The sequence below is a fragment of the Hyperolius riggenbachi genome, chromosome 8 (genome assembly GCF_040937935.1).
Source record: "Hyperolius riggenbachi isolate aHypRig1 chromosome 8, aHypRig1.pri, whole genome shotgun sequence".
In the NCBI taxonomy this organism is placed as follows: Eukaryota; Metazoa; Chordata; class Amphibia; order Anura; family Hyperoliidae; genus Hyperolius; species Hyperolius riggenbachi.
Window position 1 is genome coordinate 252839429 of NC_090653.1, and position 16986 is coordinate 252856414.

At 47.5% G+C, this 16986-nt stretch overlaps 1 protein-coding gene across 3 annotated transcripts in view; it reads left to right on the top strand.

The window, feature by feature from the left end:
- GATA1 (GATA binding protein 1) overlaps positions 1-16986 on the top strand; it is a 73210-nt gene that overhangs the window by 45833 nt on the left and 10391 nt on the right. For all 3 annotated transcript variants that reach the window (XM_068249822.1, XM_068249823.1, XM_068249824.1), the window contains exons 2-3: positions 13139-13353; positions 16067-16420. In XM_068249822.1, coding sequence (XP_068105923.1) covers positions 13139-13353; positions 16067-16420 — 569 coding nt within the window. The remainder of the gene's footprint in view (positions 1-13138; positions 13354-16066; positions 16421-16986) is intronic.

Here is a 16986-nt window from a genome sequence, read left to right on the forward strand (position 1 = left end):
ATTCACTTTGTAGGACGAGATTGCCGCACTTTGGCCCAATAGGCTGCCTGTCAAGTGGCAGACAGCCTATTGGGCCAATCAGAGTGCGGGGATTTCGTCCTACAAAGTCACTGGACCTAAAAGGGTCCAGAGTGGGACAACTGGAGTGGCCATTAGTTTTGGGGTAGCATGAGTAAGTTATTAGTACATGCTACAGCAGTAGCGTGCCTACTTTGAAATTGTTACTTGTGCTACCACACTAAGCTGTGCTGCTTGAGCGGTGTAACTTAGTGAATCACCCTCTACTGATTTGTCTGTGAGCCAGATGCAGCCATCAAAAAAGCCACATTTGGCTCCCGAGCCATAGGTTCCCTACCCCTGCACTAAGACCTAGGGTGTTTTGCATTTTTTTTTAGCGGCATAGTTTTTAAAGAACGCCCTAAAATCGTTTGTGCAATAAATCCTTATGGGATAGTTCATATCATCGCGTTTCGTCTGCTTCCCACTCAGCAAAGCGCTGCATGTACCATTTTTAGGGTGATTTTGCTACAATGGAAGCTATAGAAAAAAAAGCAAACCGCTCACAAAATCACTTTATGCAGCGATTGCGTTCGCGTTTTTAAGAATAAATACATTTTATTTATTATTTTCCGGGTAAAAGAGTTCACTTCCTGGCTTGCATCAGGAAGTGAAAAAACTAATCGTTCTGCAAAAGCGCTTTGAAAAACGCTTTACAAAAAATCGTAGCGTGAAGGTAAGCGCCAAGAGGGGGGAAAAATCGATTTTAGATGTGAACAAAGCCTCAGGGCTTGCTTCAATTTGCAATGCAGAGCTGCCCGGCTCTTCATTCCACGTGACTACCCGGGGGGCGGCGATGGCGATCCCATTCATTCTACTAAATGGAATCACAGGCGCAATCGCCCCAAAATGCAGGCAACCATGCGCTGCAATTCAGTGTTGAATCGCAGCACATGAATGGAAACCGCAGACAGTGCAGTCTATGGGCTCGATTCACCAAGCGGTGCAAAGTGTTAGCACCGTGGTGAAAAGGCCCTTATCACGCCTAAAGTCACTTTAGGCATGATAAGTAGAAACTCGCGCGAAGTTGCCGCGCGTACGCGCGTACGCGCGTACGCGCGTAAGTGCGCGCGCAACACCCGACGCTTCGCGCGAAGCTCCCATTAAGCCCTATGGGACTTTGCGCGCGCTCTCACGCGCGTACGCGCGAACGCGCTTACGCGCGGTAACTTCGCGCGAAGAGCAGGAAAAATTGGTGATAACTCAGTGGTGAAAAGGTCATCACGCCTAAAGTCTTTTAGGCGTGATAACTGGGTTATCACCGCTTTGTGAATCGAGGCCCATGTGTCTGAAAGCGGGCTATATGGAAACAAGCCCTAAGGACTAACATGACCCTGGGGAGTAAAATGCCTAAGGCCCCGTTCACACTTGCGGTTTAGTAAAAACCGCACCGGATGTCCGGACCGCACCGTATCCGGACCGGACCCGATCCGTACGGTTCCTATCCGGATCCGGTCCGTTTGCATCCGGTTTCCGTGCGGTGTGAACACGGTTGCGGTCCGGATCCGGTTTCTTAAGGAGATAACATCCTTTTAATTACCTGGGGTCTGGGAGGTCAGCAGAAGGGTCTGGGGTCATTGTTGGAGACAGGTGGACGTGTGGAGACCATCCGTGGATACAGAGACTGCAGTTGGGACCATGGATCCAGGCATTTTTTACTCATAAACCTGGGAATTCTCTCTGTTGTTCGCCTCCTTCAGACATATCAGACATGTTGCTGGCAAAAAGAGCTCCAGCATGAAATCCCTGCTGCCCCACTCTTCGCTGGGCCCATGTGGTCCCCATCCAAAATGCATAGGAAGTGGGGTAGAACGTCCGGTTTTTGTAGCCAGTGTGTTGTGCGCTCTCCGGCTCTCATTGCTTTGTATTGGCCGGATGGTGCAGTCCGGCTCCGCTCCGGATACGGCTGCCGGAGGAGCCGGACCAAAAAATAGCGCATGTTGGAACGGACGCATGTGAACGGACGCATAGGCTTTCATTGCCATGCCGTGCGTCCGTTCCGTCCGTTCTGAAAGCGGTCCGGCTCCGGCACGGCGATTCCGGACGGCCACCGCTAATGTGAACCGGGCCTAATTGGGCACAATTTTGACACTTTTCTTGCCGGTGACATGAGACATTAGACATGAATGGCTTTGGGTTGAGTTATTTTAAAGGGATAGCAAATTTCCACCGTTATACAAGCTGTACACTGACTATTTCACATTGTATCAAAGTGTCATATCACCAGAGTTCTACGACCGTGTTAACTTGGTATAGGACTTGATGACAATCAAGGGACATACCCCCCTCCTCCCTCTGGCTTTAAAGTGTCATGAATTCATTAACTGAATCCCTAGTATTTTATTTTCATCAGCGACTGCATAGATATCGAGTTAGCTGATTTCAACTCTGACGTAACTTTTTGGTGGTCTGCCAAAACTAACGGTGTTTATAATTGCTTATCATCTGAAGACAGAGATAAGGCTGCTGTATCGTTCCACCTAGCCCGTTCACTGTTGCGTCATCTACTGTCTATAGAAGAAAAAAATAGCTTCCTTTTGCTGCTTTTTTACAAATCGTCTACCATTTGACAAATTCCTTAGAATTTTGAGGTTAGTCTTGTTAATTCTCTGATACTTCCCCTTTCCGATGATGTGCGCGGTTCGTATAACTGAAGGACTTATTACAGAGAAATATTTGTTCCTTACTTTGGCCTGTAGACCTTCTAATCATCCCTGATGAAATATTATCTGGTTAGGGCTGGGCCCACTAGCGGCCACGTTTCCTAAATTGGAAGTTACATGCAATTTCCGAATTGCAAAGTACTGCAGTTTTAAGTCCAATTCCTGTAGTGATCGCACACTGCAGCCACTGAATACGATCGCTCCAGGAACACTCCTCAAATGCTGCACGCAGTACTTTTGCAATGGCTTTGCGATCACAACACTGCATTGGAATCACTGTTATAGGGAACCATTGTTGCAGCTCTTTTCTGATCGCCGGCGATCGGAAAACGATGCAGAAAATTCTCCATGGGCCCCAAACCTCACAACATATAGAGCTAGCTAGTACATTCCATACAGATGTTTCTAGCCAGGGCAGGCCCGCTGATTGATCCTCTTCTAATAAACTTCCTGCCCGGCAGGAAGTTTAAACAGTAGAGCACCCTCTACTGTTTAAACTTCCTGCCGGGCTAGAAGAAGTGAAGCATGCCGGAGACCAGAGCGGAGACGAAGCAGCGGTGACCGGGGGTTGTCGCGCCGGCGGAGCAGGTAATGTATGCGGGCTCTATTGCGTCGGTCGTCGGGCACTCGAACGCCGCTAGCGACGCGCTCCCTACCCGCGGGCAATCGACGGTAATTTTCCGCACGGAGCGATCGACGGGATAGATCGAAATTCGGCGTGTAGTGGGAACGATGTGACTGCAGATTCGATCCCAGTGGTCAAATCTGCTGTCGATCTGGCGGGAATCGGCCTAGTGTATGGCCAGCTTTATGCCTGCTAATTGGCAATGGCACTTGTCCTGCCCTGAGCCCCTGCGGGTTCGTAGTGCTCGCTATGCTACTCTGATAAGGCATGATAAGTTTGATAAGGTGTGATATCTTTGATAAGGTGTGATATTTGAGTTATTATGGATTAGTGAATCAAGCCCCAAGAGCGCTTCTGAGCACTTTTAAAAATGCTAGCACCTTGAAAAGTGCTTGGCTAATGTACTTGAATGGGATGGATCACACCAGAGCGATGTGATTTTTCCACAAACGCGGGTCCTGCAGCATTTCTGAGGTGATTCAGCCTCAATGTTAAATATAGGAAAAGTGGAGAATCGCTCTAAAAATGCTGTAACAGAGCGATTTTCCAAGCGTTTTTTGCAAAAGCTGTTCACTTCCAGCTCAAACTGTACGAAAAATAAAAAAAACCTCTACACCAAAATGCTCCAAAAATCGCTAGGCACGTACCTGGAATTTCTTAGAAAAATCGCTTCTTAAAACGCTTAGCATCTGTGATTACGCTAGCGGTTTTTGGTGTGCCTGGCCCTTAGACAACTGGTATTGTTTCACTAGTTCACGTTCCCACGGTTTTTAACCCTTACAAGTGAACCAGAGATGGTTCACTAGGCTTAATTATACTTATACTTCCTCCAGCCCCATGAGCAGCGATGAGTCCCTCGCCGTCCTCCTCCGCCGCTCCGTTAAGCCGGTTATGACTCCCGGTAATCTGGGCAGTCGTGGCCTTCTGCGCATGCGTGGCTCAGCCGCGCGCGCATCCCTCGGCACACTCCCGTACCCTGGAGCGTTCGACGCTTGTGCAGTAGTACTACGGAGGCACAGAACGCACCAGGGGACAGGAGCTCGGTGGGGGCGCGCACACGACTGAGCCACGCATGCGCAGAAGACCTCGACTGGCGGTGACTGACGGGATTACCGGCAGTCGTAGCACCAGAATGGAGGGGCCAAGGAGGACAGCGAGGGACTCAACGTTACTCATGGGGCTGGAGAAAGCCCAGAGTAAGTATAAATTAAGCCTAGTGTACCATCTCTGGTACAGGGCCGGTGCTGCCAAAGAGGCACAGGGGGCAATTGCCCCAGGGCCCCTGACCTCTGTAGGGGCCCCATGCCGCGGACCCTGAAAAAATGCTGCTTTCCTCAATTGCTCTGCTACCTGGGGCCATGCCTGTGAAGTTGCAGGAGTAATTACTCACCTGTCTCGGCATGCAGTGGTGGTACAGTCTGGGCACTCTTGCCACGCTGTTCACCTCCTTCTCTATGACCCGGCAAGTGTGTTGTGTAAAGAGGGGTCTGTAAGGTGTTTGGGCAGTGCCCCCCTCCTTCAGTCTGCCCCAGGGTCCCTGAGCCCGTTAAACCGGCCCTGCTCTGGTACACTTTAAGGTTCCTGATATTGTTGACAGTTTAGCTGCGTCGTTTTGATACAGCTGTAACTTTTTAACTACTTATGCCATCTTAGTGATATACAGTATATCTTATTTTTTTTCAGTACAATCTAGGCTTTCTTTAGGTAATATTTTTTCTTCCAAATCCATTGTATTTTATAGTCATTTTATGGTGAAAAATGAGGTGGAAATGCAGAAAATACCAATTTTTTCATTTTTCACCCTTCCTAATTTTCACATGATGCGTCCCACAGTTATAAAACACATAAAAATCCATTCTTTGGCCCTTCCCAATTAAAACAATACCCATATGCCATATTTTACTTCTAGCTGAGCATGTGGCAGACTGTTATCCCGAGCCTGTGCCTCTGTGGTGATCAAATGCGTTCGCTAGGGCGACAGTTCAGGGGCCATAGTGCTGTACAGATGTATCGCTAGGCAACGGCAGAGCGTTACATCTGTTGAGCATTGGGGCCTGGAACTTTCACCCTAGCGGTCGCATCAGATTGCTACAGGCGGCAGTCATTAAAAGTATATAAACAGGTATATGTATTGCAGGGGTTCAAAATTAAATGGGGATTAAAATAAAAAACACTTTTTGTTTTGTTGAGACCATGCCACTTTAATTTGTTTTTCAACTTTTCCCCCCCCTAACTTTATTGAATGATTGTTGCTATTAGCTAGCAAAAATCCTTCACAAGACTTGGCCACTTGCACCGGCGGGAACGTGTATGATCAGTGATCACGTGCATGCGTGGGAGCGTGTCTGTGCATGCATGGCAACAGGCGGCTGTTTTTCATGCAGGACGTAGATTCTACATCCTGGAACATACAGCATCACTAATTAGTATGTAGAATATACGCCATGGAACAGCAGCAAGTTAAAGGGTATCTGAAGTCAGTTTAAAAAAGACAGATTCTTCTTACCCAAGGAGAGGGAAGGCTCTGGGTCCTACTGAGCCTTCCCGTTCCTCTCCTGGTCCCCTCATTCCAGCCCTGGATCCCCGGTTCAAATCTACCACTGCGGGAGGCATCAGGAGCCCGAGTGCTCCCGAAGACGGGACGCTCCGTAATGTGCATGTGCGAGCAAGTTGTCTCACGCATGTGAAGTATGGAGCCGCCTATCTTTGGAGAGAGGAACAGGAAGGCTCATTATGACCCAGAGCCTTCCCTTTCCTTAGTTAAGTATCTGAGGTTTTTTTGCTTTTTTCTTTACTACTTGCCGACCGTGTCATGCCAATGGGCGTGGCCGGGGTGGTAGCCCCAGGACCGCCTAACGCAGATTGGCGTAAGGTCCTGCCGGCCTGTTTTGCAGGAGATCGCGCGCGCTGATGCGTAAGCATCCCTGCTTCAGGCGCTAAGGAGACTGTTAGACGGCGAAACCACCATCTATTAACATAGTACAGCGCTGCGATCTAAGGCAGCGCTGTACTGAACACAGACGTGTCACAGGTTTCCAGAAGTGAACTGGAGGCGGGGCCGGAGCATTGGTGAGTGGCTGCGCAGGCACAGGATGTCTGCAGGGGACCATTAGAAGCCCCGGGTAAGTTCAACTCATTTCCCCCCAACCCCCCATAGTAGTCCTTTAAGTGTGTCAGTTTTACTCCTCCTCACCATGATTTGCTTTAAATCTGAACTGCATATTCAAGGTGTAGTTTTAATACGACTTTGCACAGCGGTAAAATTATAAAATTATTTATGCTTTTGTATAAAACAAAAAATTCTAGTTTTAGAAGCATAGCATTTTTGTTTGTCTAATGCTAGCAATAGTCTGATTAATTAAAAAATGTATTGCTTTTCCCACCACTCACTTAACAAAGCAGTGATGTGTGAAAATATTCTTGTAAGCCTAAAAGGCAAAGAAAGGAAATAAAAAGATTTGACAATTACCAATCCATTGTGGCTTCTTAGGGCCCATTCACACTAGAGCATTTTGCCGACGATTTCGGCAAACAATCAAGCGCTAGTGCTATAAAACCCTATGGGCCCTTTCTTACTTGGGCGATTTGCATTAATTGCCGGCGATTTAAGCAAATCGCCAAACGCAAAGGCGTAGCCTGCACCATTTTCTGGCGATTTCCCGGCGATCGCGTTTCAGTGCAATAGAAGCGCTAAACGTGATCGCTGAAAAATCGCCGCAGTGTCCAGTGATTTTTCCATGTGTAATCGCGGAAAAATCACCCCCTGCAAAACACAGGCGGTAATCGCTGGCGTTTTGCGCTTTTAAGTGTGAATGGGACCTCACTGATTAAAGTGTACCTGAGATGGGGCAGGACATGTGCTCCCCCATCACATCCTCGTGGCAAGGAGTATTTTAGCCCGTCACATTGTTGGGGGTGTGGTTATAGATAATGGCAGTTGGTGCTGTCCGTTTTTTTGATGTTTTCCAGTAGTAAAGGTGATGACCTGCAGGCTCGTTGTGGATCAAATAATATGAACACATTACATGGCAAATATCAATCATTTCTTGATCTCTCTCTTTTTTCAATTTTTTCACTTTGCAATGTATTGATTTATTTTTTAACCTTTTAATTATTGTTTCTCCTTACATGAATACTGTAGGGGGTTGGAGGAAAATGAGTTGAACTTACCCAGGGCTTCTAATGGTCCCCGCAGACATCCTGTACCCGCGCAGCCACTCACCAATGCTCCGGCCCCGCCTCCAGTTCACTTCTGGAATTTCAGACTTTAAAGTATGAAAACCACTGCGCCTGCGTTGCCGTGTCCTTGCTCCTGCTGATGTCCCCAGAAGTGTACTGCGCAGGCACAGACTATACTGGGCCTGTGCAGTACGCTCCTGGTGACATCAGCGGGAGCAAGGACATGGCAACGCAGGCGCAGTGATTTTCAGACTTTAAAGTCTGAAATTCCAGACGTGAACCGGAGACGGGGCCGGAGCATTGGTGAGTGGCTGCGCGGGTACAGGATGTCTGCGGGGGACCATTAGAAGCCCCGAGTAACTTCAATTCATTTTCCCCCGACCCCCCTACTGTATTCCTTTAATTCGGGTCTATATGAGTGTTCCCAGTGTTCCATCTGTAGGTCTTCTCTTTACAAGATGTTAAATATAAACCCCTTCCTATGCTACAGTATCTCAAAAAATGAGCTTGCTGGTTAGTCTGTATCACAAAAATTGTTAAACCTCTCACATTTTTGTGCCTACTTTATTACATCTTTTCATGGGACAACACTGAATATATGACACTTTGATACAATGTAAGGTGGTCAGTGTACAGCGTAGATTTGAGGTCCCATCAAAATAATTCAACACACAGCCATTCATGTCTAAACTGCTGGCAACAAAAGTGAGCACACTCCTAAGTGAAGAATGTAAAAATTGTGCCCATAGTGTCAATACATTTCTGAGCCCACCATTATTTTCCAGAACGGTCTGAAATGTATTGGACATGGAGGTCACTAGAGTATCACAGGTTGCCCCTGGAATCCTCTTCCACTCCTCCATGATGAAGCTGGTGGATGTGAGAGACCTTGCCCTCCTCCATCTTCCATATGAGGGTGCCCCACAGATGCTCAATAGGGTTCAGGTCTAGAGACAGGCTTGGCCAGTCCAGCACCTTTACCCTCAGTTTCTTTATCAATGCAGAGGTCATCTTGGAGGTATATTTGGGGTCATCATCATGTTGGAATGCTGCCCTGTAGCCAAGTTTCTGAAGGTAGGGGATCATACTGTGCTTCAGTAAGTCACATGTCCACCAAAAACACAGAAACAGCACATTGTGGCCCATATGCAATTAACGTTTTCGCCTGAATTTTTTCCTAGGTGATATTTTTAAACTTGTCAATAAAATACATTTTAAACCACCAGCAAGCAAGAAAATACTCCAAATAATTTAGATCTTATCTCCTACTAGAAAAAGTAAATTACATATGGCCCAAATATCATTTGTAAATAAATAAAACAGTAAAGGTCGGGGCGGGGGGTCATAACTGGCAGCCTCTGCATTTTGCTGACTGCTTGATACAAACATATTCTTTGAATATAGAGTACATCACCCTCTTTAGTGTAACTACAAGTTGCAGGATGAGAGGGATGGCACCCCCTGCACCCCCACTGTTCGAACGTTGAAGAATAAGGGGTGACCTCTGGTCGGCCTTATCTCCGCGTACATCTTGTGTTCAGCCGAATTGACGTATGACGTGAGTACTGGCCAGTATTTTGACATCTCTCTCCAGATCAGATAATGTCATTAAGGAAACAAATTTTTACTTCCTGTAACGGAACTATAGTTATTGTTTCTGAACAGGCGGCCGAGGCCAATTTTTCGTATTAGTGTTTTCTGCGCACTGACACCAGAAATAAATGAAATACATAAATTCCTGCGTTCTCTCATCTCAGGGTGTCACTGAATTTTGCGTTGCCACGCAGACCAGGCTTGTCTCTTGCCCCATCGGATGTTCTTACTTCATAACCAGGAAAGGCAAGCATTTCTGAGTCCACAAATTCCCGCTCAGGGCGTTTCCCTTTGTGCAGAGAAATCCAACAATAGTAACCTCAACAGGGCACCTAGTTGGCCGTCTGCCAGGGTCATATAACAATGTGACCAGGGCCATTGCTCACATAGGGGCAACCCCCCAACTTTATTCTGGTCGCCAAGGCTCGGCAGTGTAGCGACTCACCTGTTCCAGCGTGCTACTTCATATGTCCGTGGCCCTGTGCACTCCCGTTTTCATCTTCCCATGAGCATGCATCAGTTAAAATAGGTGAGTCGCTACACTGCAGGGACCTCGGGGACATAACTAAAGTTGGGGGGGGGGGGGGGCTGGCAGGGTGTTGGGCAAATTTAGCAGCCCTTAATGCCACTTGAGGGGAGGAGGCAGGTTTATATTGCCCAGGGGCCCCATTGTACCTAGAACTGGCCCTGAGTGTGGCACCATGACTCCCCCCAACCATAACAAGTGTGGCAACAACAGCACCTGTTCTGGAGGGGGCTGCATCAGAGGTCTACCTGCAGCTGAAAGGTCTTCTTCCTCACTAGTAACTATTCTGCGGGAGCCCTTATTCTACTCAAGTGTTTCTCAAATACAGGGAGAACATAGAAACTCCATGCAGATTAAGCATAGTGTCATGTTGTGTTTACTGTTTAAATTCAATAAATTCTTTGGAAAGCACAAAAAAAGATCCCAGCAGGAATAAAATCGCAGATCCTTGTATCATCTTTAGGAACATCCCATTGCCTGCTTACTCACTCCCTCTCTGTCAGTAGACAAGAACAGCCATGTTAGGCTATCAGTCAGCAGGGACTGATACTGAGAACTCATATACAGGCAACACACCCCATGAGTGATACTGGGAACAACAGGTGATCAATGAGATGCACATTTTTGAAGTTTATTGCAATTTTTGTTGCAAATTACACAGAGATTGGAAATGAGCACACGAAATGCAATAGCTGCTGAGAGAGGTCACTATGGGTGCTGGGGAATGTCACTATGGGTGCTGGGGAGGGAGAGGTTACTATGGGTACTGGGGGATGTCACTATGGGTGCTGCGGAGAGAGAGGTCACTATGGGTGCTGGGGAATGTCACTATGGGTGCTGGGGAGAGAGAGGTTACTATGGGTGCTGGGGAATGTCACTATGGGTGCTGGGGGATGTCACTATGGGTGCTGGGGAATGTCACTATGGGTGCTGGGGAGGGAGAGGTCACTATGGGTGCTGGGGGATGTCACTATGGGTGCTGGGGAGGGAGAGGTCACTATGGGTGCTGGGGGGTGTCACTATGGGTGCTGGGGAGAGAGAGGTCACTATGGGTACTGGGGGATGTCACTGTGGGTGCTGGGGAGGGAGAGGTCACTATGGGTACTGGGGAATGTCACTATGGGTGCTGGGGAGGGAGAAGTCACTATGGGTACTGGGGGATGTCACTATGGGTGCTGGGGAGAGAGAGGTCACTATGGGTGCTGGGGAATGTCACTATGGGTGCTGGGGAGAGAGAGGTTACTATGGGTGCTGGGGGATGTCACTATGGGTGCTGGGGAGGGAGAGGTCACTATGGGTACTGGGGGATGTCACTATGGGTGCTGGGGAGAGAGAGGTCACTATGGGTGCTGGGGGGTGTCACTTTGGGTGCTGGGGAGAGAGAGGTCACTATGGGTACTGGGGGATGTCACTATGGGTGCTGGGGAGGGAGAGGTCACTATGGGTACTGGGGGATGTCACTATGGGTGCTGGGGAGGGAGAGGTCACTATGGGTACTGGGGGATATCACTATGGGTGCTGGGGAGGGAGAGGTCACTATGGGTACTGGGGGATGTCACTATGGGTGCTGGGTAGAGAGAGGTCACTATGGGTGCTGAGGAATGTCACTATGGGTGCTGGGGAGAGAGAGGTTACTATGGGTGCTGGGGGATGTCACTATGGGTGCTGGGGAGGGAGAGGTCACTATGGGTGCTGGGAGAGGTAACTGGGTGCTGGTAAAGGAAGGGGTCACTGTAGGTGCTTGGGAAGGGAGAGATCATTATGGGTGCTGGAAGAGATAGAGGTCACTATGGGTGCTGGGAGAGGTCACAGTGGGTGCTGGGAGAGAGGTGACAATGGGTGCTGGGAGAGGTCACTGTGGTTGCAGGTGAAGGAAGGGGTCACTGTGGGTGCTGGTAAAGGAAGGGGTCACTGTGTGTGCTTGGGAAGGGAGAGGTCATTATGGGTGCTGGAAGAGATAGAGGCCACTGTGGGTGCTGGGAGAGAGGTGACTATGGGTGTTGGAAGGGGTCACACTGTGGGTGCTTGGGAAGGGAAAGGTCACTATGGGTGCTGGAAGAGGGAGAGGTCACGGTGGGTGCTGAGAGAGGTCACTATGGGTGCTGGGAGAGGTCACTATGGGTGCTGGGAGAGGGAGAGGTCACTATGGGTGCTGGGAGGTCACTATGGGTGCTGGGAGAGGGAGAGGTCACTTTGGGAGCTGGGAGAGGTCACTATGGGTGCTGGGAGAGGTCACTATGGGTGCTGGGAGAGGTCACTATGGGTGCTGGGAGAGGTCACTATGGGTGCTAGGAGAGGGAGAGGTCACTATGGGAGCTGGGAGAGGTCACTATGGGTGCTGGGAGAGGGAGAGGTCACTATGGGTGCTGGGAGAGGGAGAGGTCACTATGGGAGATGGGAGAGGTCACTATGGGTGCTGGGAGAGGGAGAGGTCACTATGTGTGCTGGGAGAGGGAGAGGTCACTATGGGAGCTTGGAGGTCACTATGGGTGCTGGGAGAGGCCATGGTGGATGCTGGGAGAGGTCATTGGGAGTTGCTGAGGAGCTACGCTTCATGCAGCCGGGGGCAGAGCTCATTTTGCACAACCTAAGAGGCACTTCTATTAAGAAAAAAAGGGGGTTATCTGAGCACCCAGAGCCCTCTTCTCTGCACGTGCCTGGCTGCAGATCAGGACTGGCCCATTTCCAAGCTCTTTGCAATTTGGCAAACGATTGCAATAAACTTGTAAAACTAGCATCTTATTGATCACTACCACCTGCAGGACACATGTAGAGCTGCAGGTTCAGCACCTGGGACAGGGGACAGCCAGGCAAATCAGGGATGAGCACAGAGCAAGAGGCAGGAAATTGTTCCACTTTTGAAACCTGACATTGATATGTATTATATACAGTGGTGTAGCAGAAGGGGATGCAGAGGTTGTGACCGCAAGAGGGCCCCTGGACCAGAGGGGCTCAGTAGGGGCCCACCTTCATCCATTAGCTTTTCATTGGTGCGATGCACCTCTATTTGTGCATTATTATTATTTAATATTTATATAGCGCCGACATCTTCTTCAGCGCTGTACAGAGTATATTGTCTTGTCACTAACTGTCCCTCAGAAGGGCTCACAATCTAATCCCTACCATAGTCATAGGTCTATGTATGTATTGTATCGTAGTCTAGGACCAATTAAGGGGGAAGCCAATTAACTTATCTTTATGTTTTTGGGATGCGGGAGGTAACACCAGAGTGCTTGGAGGACATGGGGAAAACATACAAACTTCTTGCAGATAGTGACCTGGCTTGGATTTGAACCGGGGGCCCAGTGCTGCAAGGGAAGAGTGCTATCTACTACACCACCGTGCATTGCATAGTGGTAATCTTTGAGTGTTTGAGGCAACATGTAAAACTCGCACTGGGCCCCAAGCTCCTTAGTTAGGCCACTGATTAGTTAAGCCTCATGTGTATGTATTTTTTTTATATATCATTTATACATTTTAAATAAACCTCTGCAGGTGTTTGGTTTTTGGAATTCCCACCCCCGGTCCGACCATGGACTTCACACCACTGTCCAGCCAGGAGCCGATGACCCAGTTCTCTGATCCAACAATAAACCACGGCAATGAAGAGCAGGACTTCTTCTACAACTTAGGAGGTGGTGAAGGCAGCCCGTCTCACTATGGAGGAGTCGCAACCTCACGGGGGTTGACAACCTTCCGCCATTCACCAGGTAGGTACTCTTAAAATGTCCTGTTGGGCTGCTTAGGGGGTCCCTTCCTGTCAGTTGTACAATTACAAATGTATAACATGACAGATATTACCAATCGTAACCCATGAGCAACTTCAATAGAGTTATCACATTTGAAATAAGTGCCCTGCTTTTGATCTCAGCCATAAGAACTTGTTGTGCTGTAAATTCTTGGAATTCTTTGATGTCTCTCTGCTTGCAGAAAATATGGAACCTGAAAGCCAGAGTTCTCTGTTCTCTCACACTGCCCCCTAGTGACAAGTGGCCATGAACACACATTACAGCAGTTCTAATTAGAAACAGGGAGATGTAACAAATAAGTTAATAAATTGGCTTGGAGCTCTTGTAAGCCTCCAAATAAATTGGCTGCTAAAGGGTTAAATAGGCGATGTAGTGAGTGACATATAGTAGAATGAAGTGAATTATTCAGGATACCCACTTTTACTGTACATTAATTTTCTTGGTTTCAGCATCAGAAATACTTCCTATATCCTACATATTGCTGTATATTAGTATGTAGCCCCGCCTTTCCCGTAATGTCAAGCTTAGGCTGATTAGCTATATGCCCTTCTTCGCCCAGTACACTCCTGGAGACCAGTTGTATTTTTTATTCAGCTCAAAACACACAAACATTCCTCAGTGATGCACCTTGCCAGCACTAAAGATGTTGCCGTCTGTAATACATTTCAAAATGTAAACCAGAGTGAGGAAACATTTTACAATGGGCAAACACTAATTAAGTAATGTATAAATGAATATTTAACCATTTCAGCCCGCTGGGATTTTTCACCTTATGCATCAGAGCAATTTTCACCTCCTATTCATCCGCCAATAACTGTATCACTAATTATCACAATTAATTGTTCTATATCTTGTTTTTTCCACTACCAATTAGGCTTTCTTTGGGTGGTACATTTTGCTAAGAATTCTTTTTTTCTAAATGCATTTTCACAGGAATATTAAGAAAAAATTCATTTTTTCTCAGTTTTTGGCTATTATAGCTTTAAAATAATACATGCTACCATAATTGAAACCTACGTATTTTATTTGCCCATTTGTCCTGGTTGTTACACCATTTAAATTATATTCCTATCACAATGTATGGCGCCAATATTTTATTTGGAAATAAAGGTGCATTTTTTCAGTTTTGAGTCCATCTCTATTTACAAGCTTATAATTTAAAAAAAATGTTTGTAATATGCCCTCTTCACATGCATATTAAAAAAGTTCAGACCCTTAGGTAACTATTTATGTTTTTTAATTTTTTTTTTTGTATTGTAATTTTTTTTTTTCATAAAAAAATTTATTTGGGTAATTTTTGGTGTGGGAGGTAAACAGTCAATTTTAAATGTAATAATGTGTGTTTATTTCATACAAAATGTACGTAACTGTAGTTTTACTATATGGCTACAAGGAAGCATAAGGACGGGATACTTTATCAGAAAGATGGAGGTTTCTGATGAGAAGCCGTCAGTCTTTCTACCGGGGACTTAGATCCATGAACGGGAACTATGTTGTATGGCTAACGGGAAGGGGGGGGGGGCAGCACGTGCGAGCACACGCAGCAGCATAACAGCAGTCGTCTGGACATGACAATCACGTCCAGGCAACTTAAATGGTTAAAAAAAAAACAATTTTATCCATTACATTATTTTCACTACAGTTCCTCTTTAAAGTAAACCTAAACCAAGTAAATATAATTAAAATAACCACATGATATACCTTCAAATGAATATTACATACTACCTTGCCGTCAGTTCCTCTCAGAAGCTCACCATTTTCTTCCTACAACGATTCCTTCCAGTTCTGAAAAGATTTTGTCAGAAAATAAGTATATCAGTTGCTGTCAGTTATATATCACTTGCTGTCAGTTATAACTGAAAGGACAACTGATGAGCAAGGTAATGTCCATGTTTCCCTAATTCTACTTTAGACCAGTGCAGAGAAGAGTTAGAGCCCCTTTGTGGCTTAAAGGACAACTAAAGTGAGAGGGATTTGGAGGTTGCCATATGAATTTCCTTTTAAAGGGACTCCGAGCACCTCTCATGGGCATGCCTGTAAGACTCCGACCAGTACTGCAAAGTACTTAAAGATGCATACCTTTCTGTAGCTTGAGCTCTCCTCTTTCATTTGATGCCTGAATCGCTGTTCTAGACCAAATAGTTTTCGTTCGATTTCAATTTAAAAATTGCGGCTACCATTTTGGCTGTGATAGAAATTCCGTGTCACCCCTGTCTTCTCTGTTAGAGAAGTGCATCACTGAATGAAGCAGGTAGAGGAAGTGACACGCATGGGCATTGCAAGAAGCTCCTTCAGAGGGGTCATAGCACAACTTTGTTGGAAGTCGTGTAGCTTAAAGGCATGCCCATGAGAGGTGCTCGGAATCCCTTTAAGCAATACCAGTTGCCTGGCTATTTTGTTGATCCTCTGCCTCTAATACTTTTAGCCAAAGACCCTGAACAAGCATGCAGCATATCAAGTGTTTCTGACATTATTGTCAGATCTGACAAGATTAGCTGGTTTGATTCAGACACTGTTGCAGCCAAACAGACCAGCAGGGCTGCCAAGTAACTGGTATTGTTTAAAAGGAAACAAATATGGCAGGCTCCATATCCCTCTCACTTCAGCTGCCCTTTAAAAAAAGTTCTCTGTAAAGTGGATGGATGCAATAAGTTGTTTTTTTCTTTTCTTCCAGTACTCCAGACCTTCTCGTCTCATTGGTCGGAGAGCAGCACGGGGATTGCGCACAGCCTGGCGGCCTACGGGCGGAGCCCTGGAGCATTCTCTCTCTACACATCGGGGAGCCCACACTTAACGCCGCTCCCCACCTCCTCGTTATACCCCACTGCCCCCTTCCTGCTGGGCACGGTGGCACCAACTGAACGCGAAGGGAGCCCCAAATTCTTAGAGACCTTGAAGACAGAGAGGATGAGCCCCCTGAGCAATGACTTTCTGACCTTGGAGCCCAAGAGTCCAGGCCAAAGCCTGTCCCCAATGGGGTACATAGGAACACCCCAGAATTACTGCAATGGCATGTTCCAAGCATCAGGTAAACATCTGTCTGTGTGTCTGTATACTGAGAGCCAGGACACCAGGGATGTACTCACTACATACCATAAGGCAGGGGTGCCCACACTTTTTTAGCTCGTGAGCTACTTTAAATTTCGCCGAGGCCAGGAGATCTACCAACGTTTTAAATGCACCCGTACCCCCTGTCCCCCCCAGATCCAGCGGTGGCGTCCTGGTCTTCACCCCCTCAGCCGTGGCTGCCTGGAGGGCAGATATGCAAGGCTGAGGGAGGCTCCGGCGGGCAGCGTGAGTGGAGGCGGAAGTTTTGCTTCCAGCGCCACGCCCCCAGCCATGACACTGCATCATGGCAGAGCCGCCCCTGGCCTCTCAGCCGCGCCACTCTTCTCCCCTGATTGGACGCGCTACGCTATCAGTCAGCCAGCAGCAGAATCTGATAGGCCGCGTTCTAGAGCTGCTGGCCGCAAAATTCAATGGGTCGCAGCCGTGAGGCAGCGATCTACCAATCAGGCGGTCGCGATCTACCTATTGGGCAGCCCTGCCATAAGGAATAACCTAAGCTAAACCCAAGCAATATAAGCTAACAAT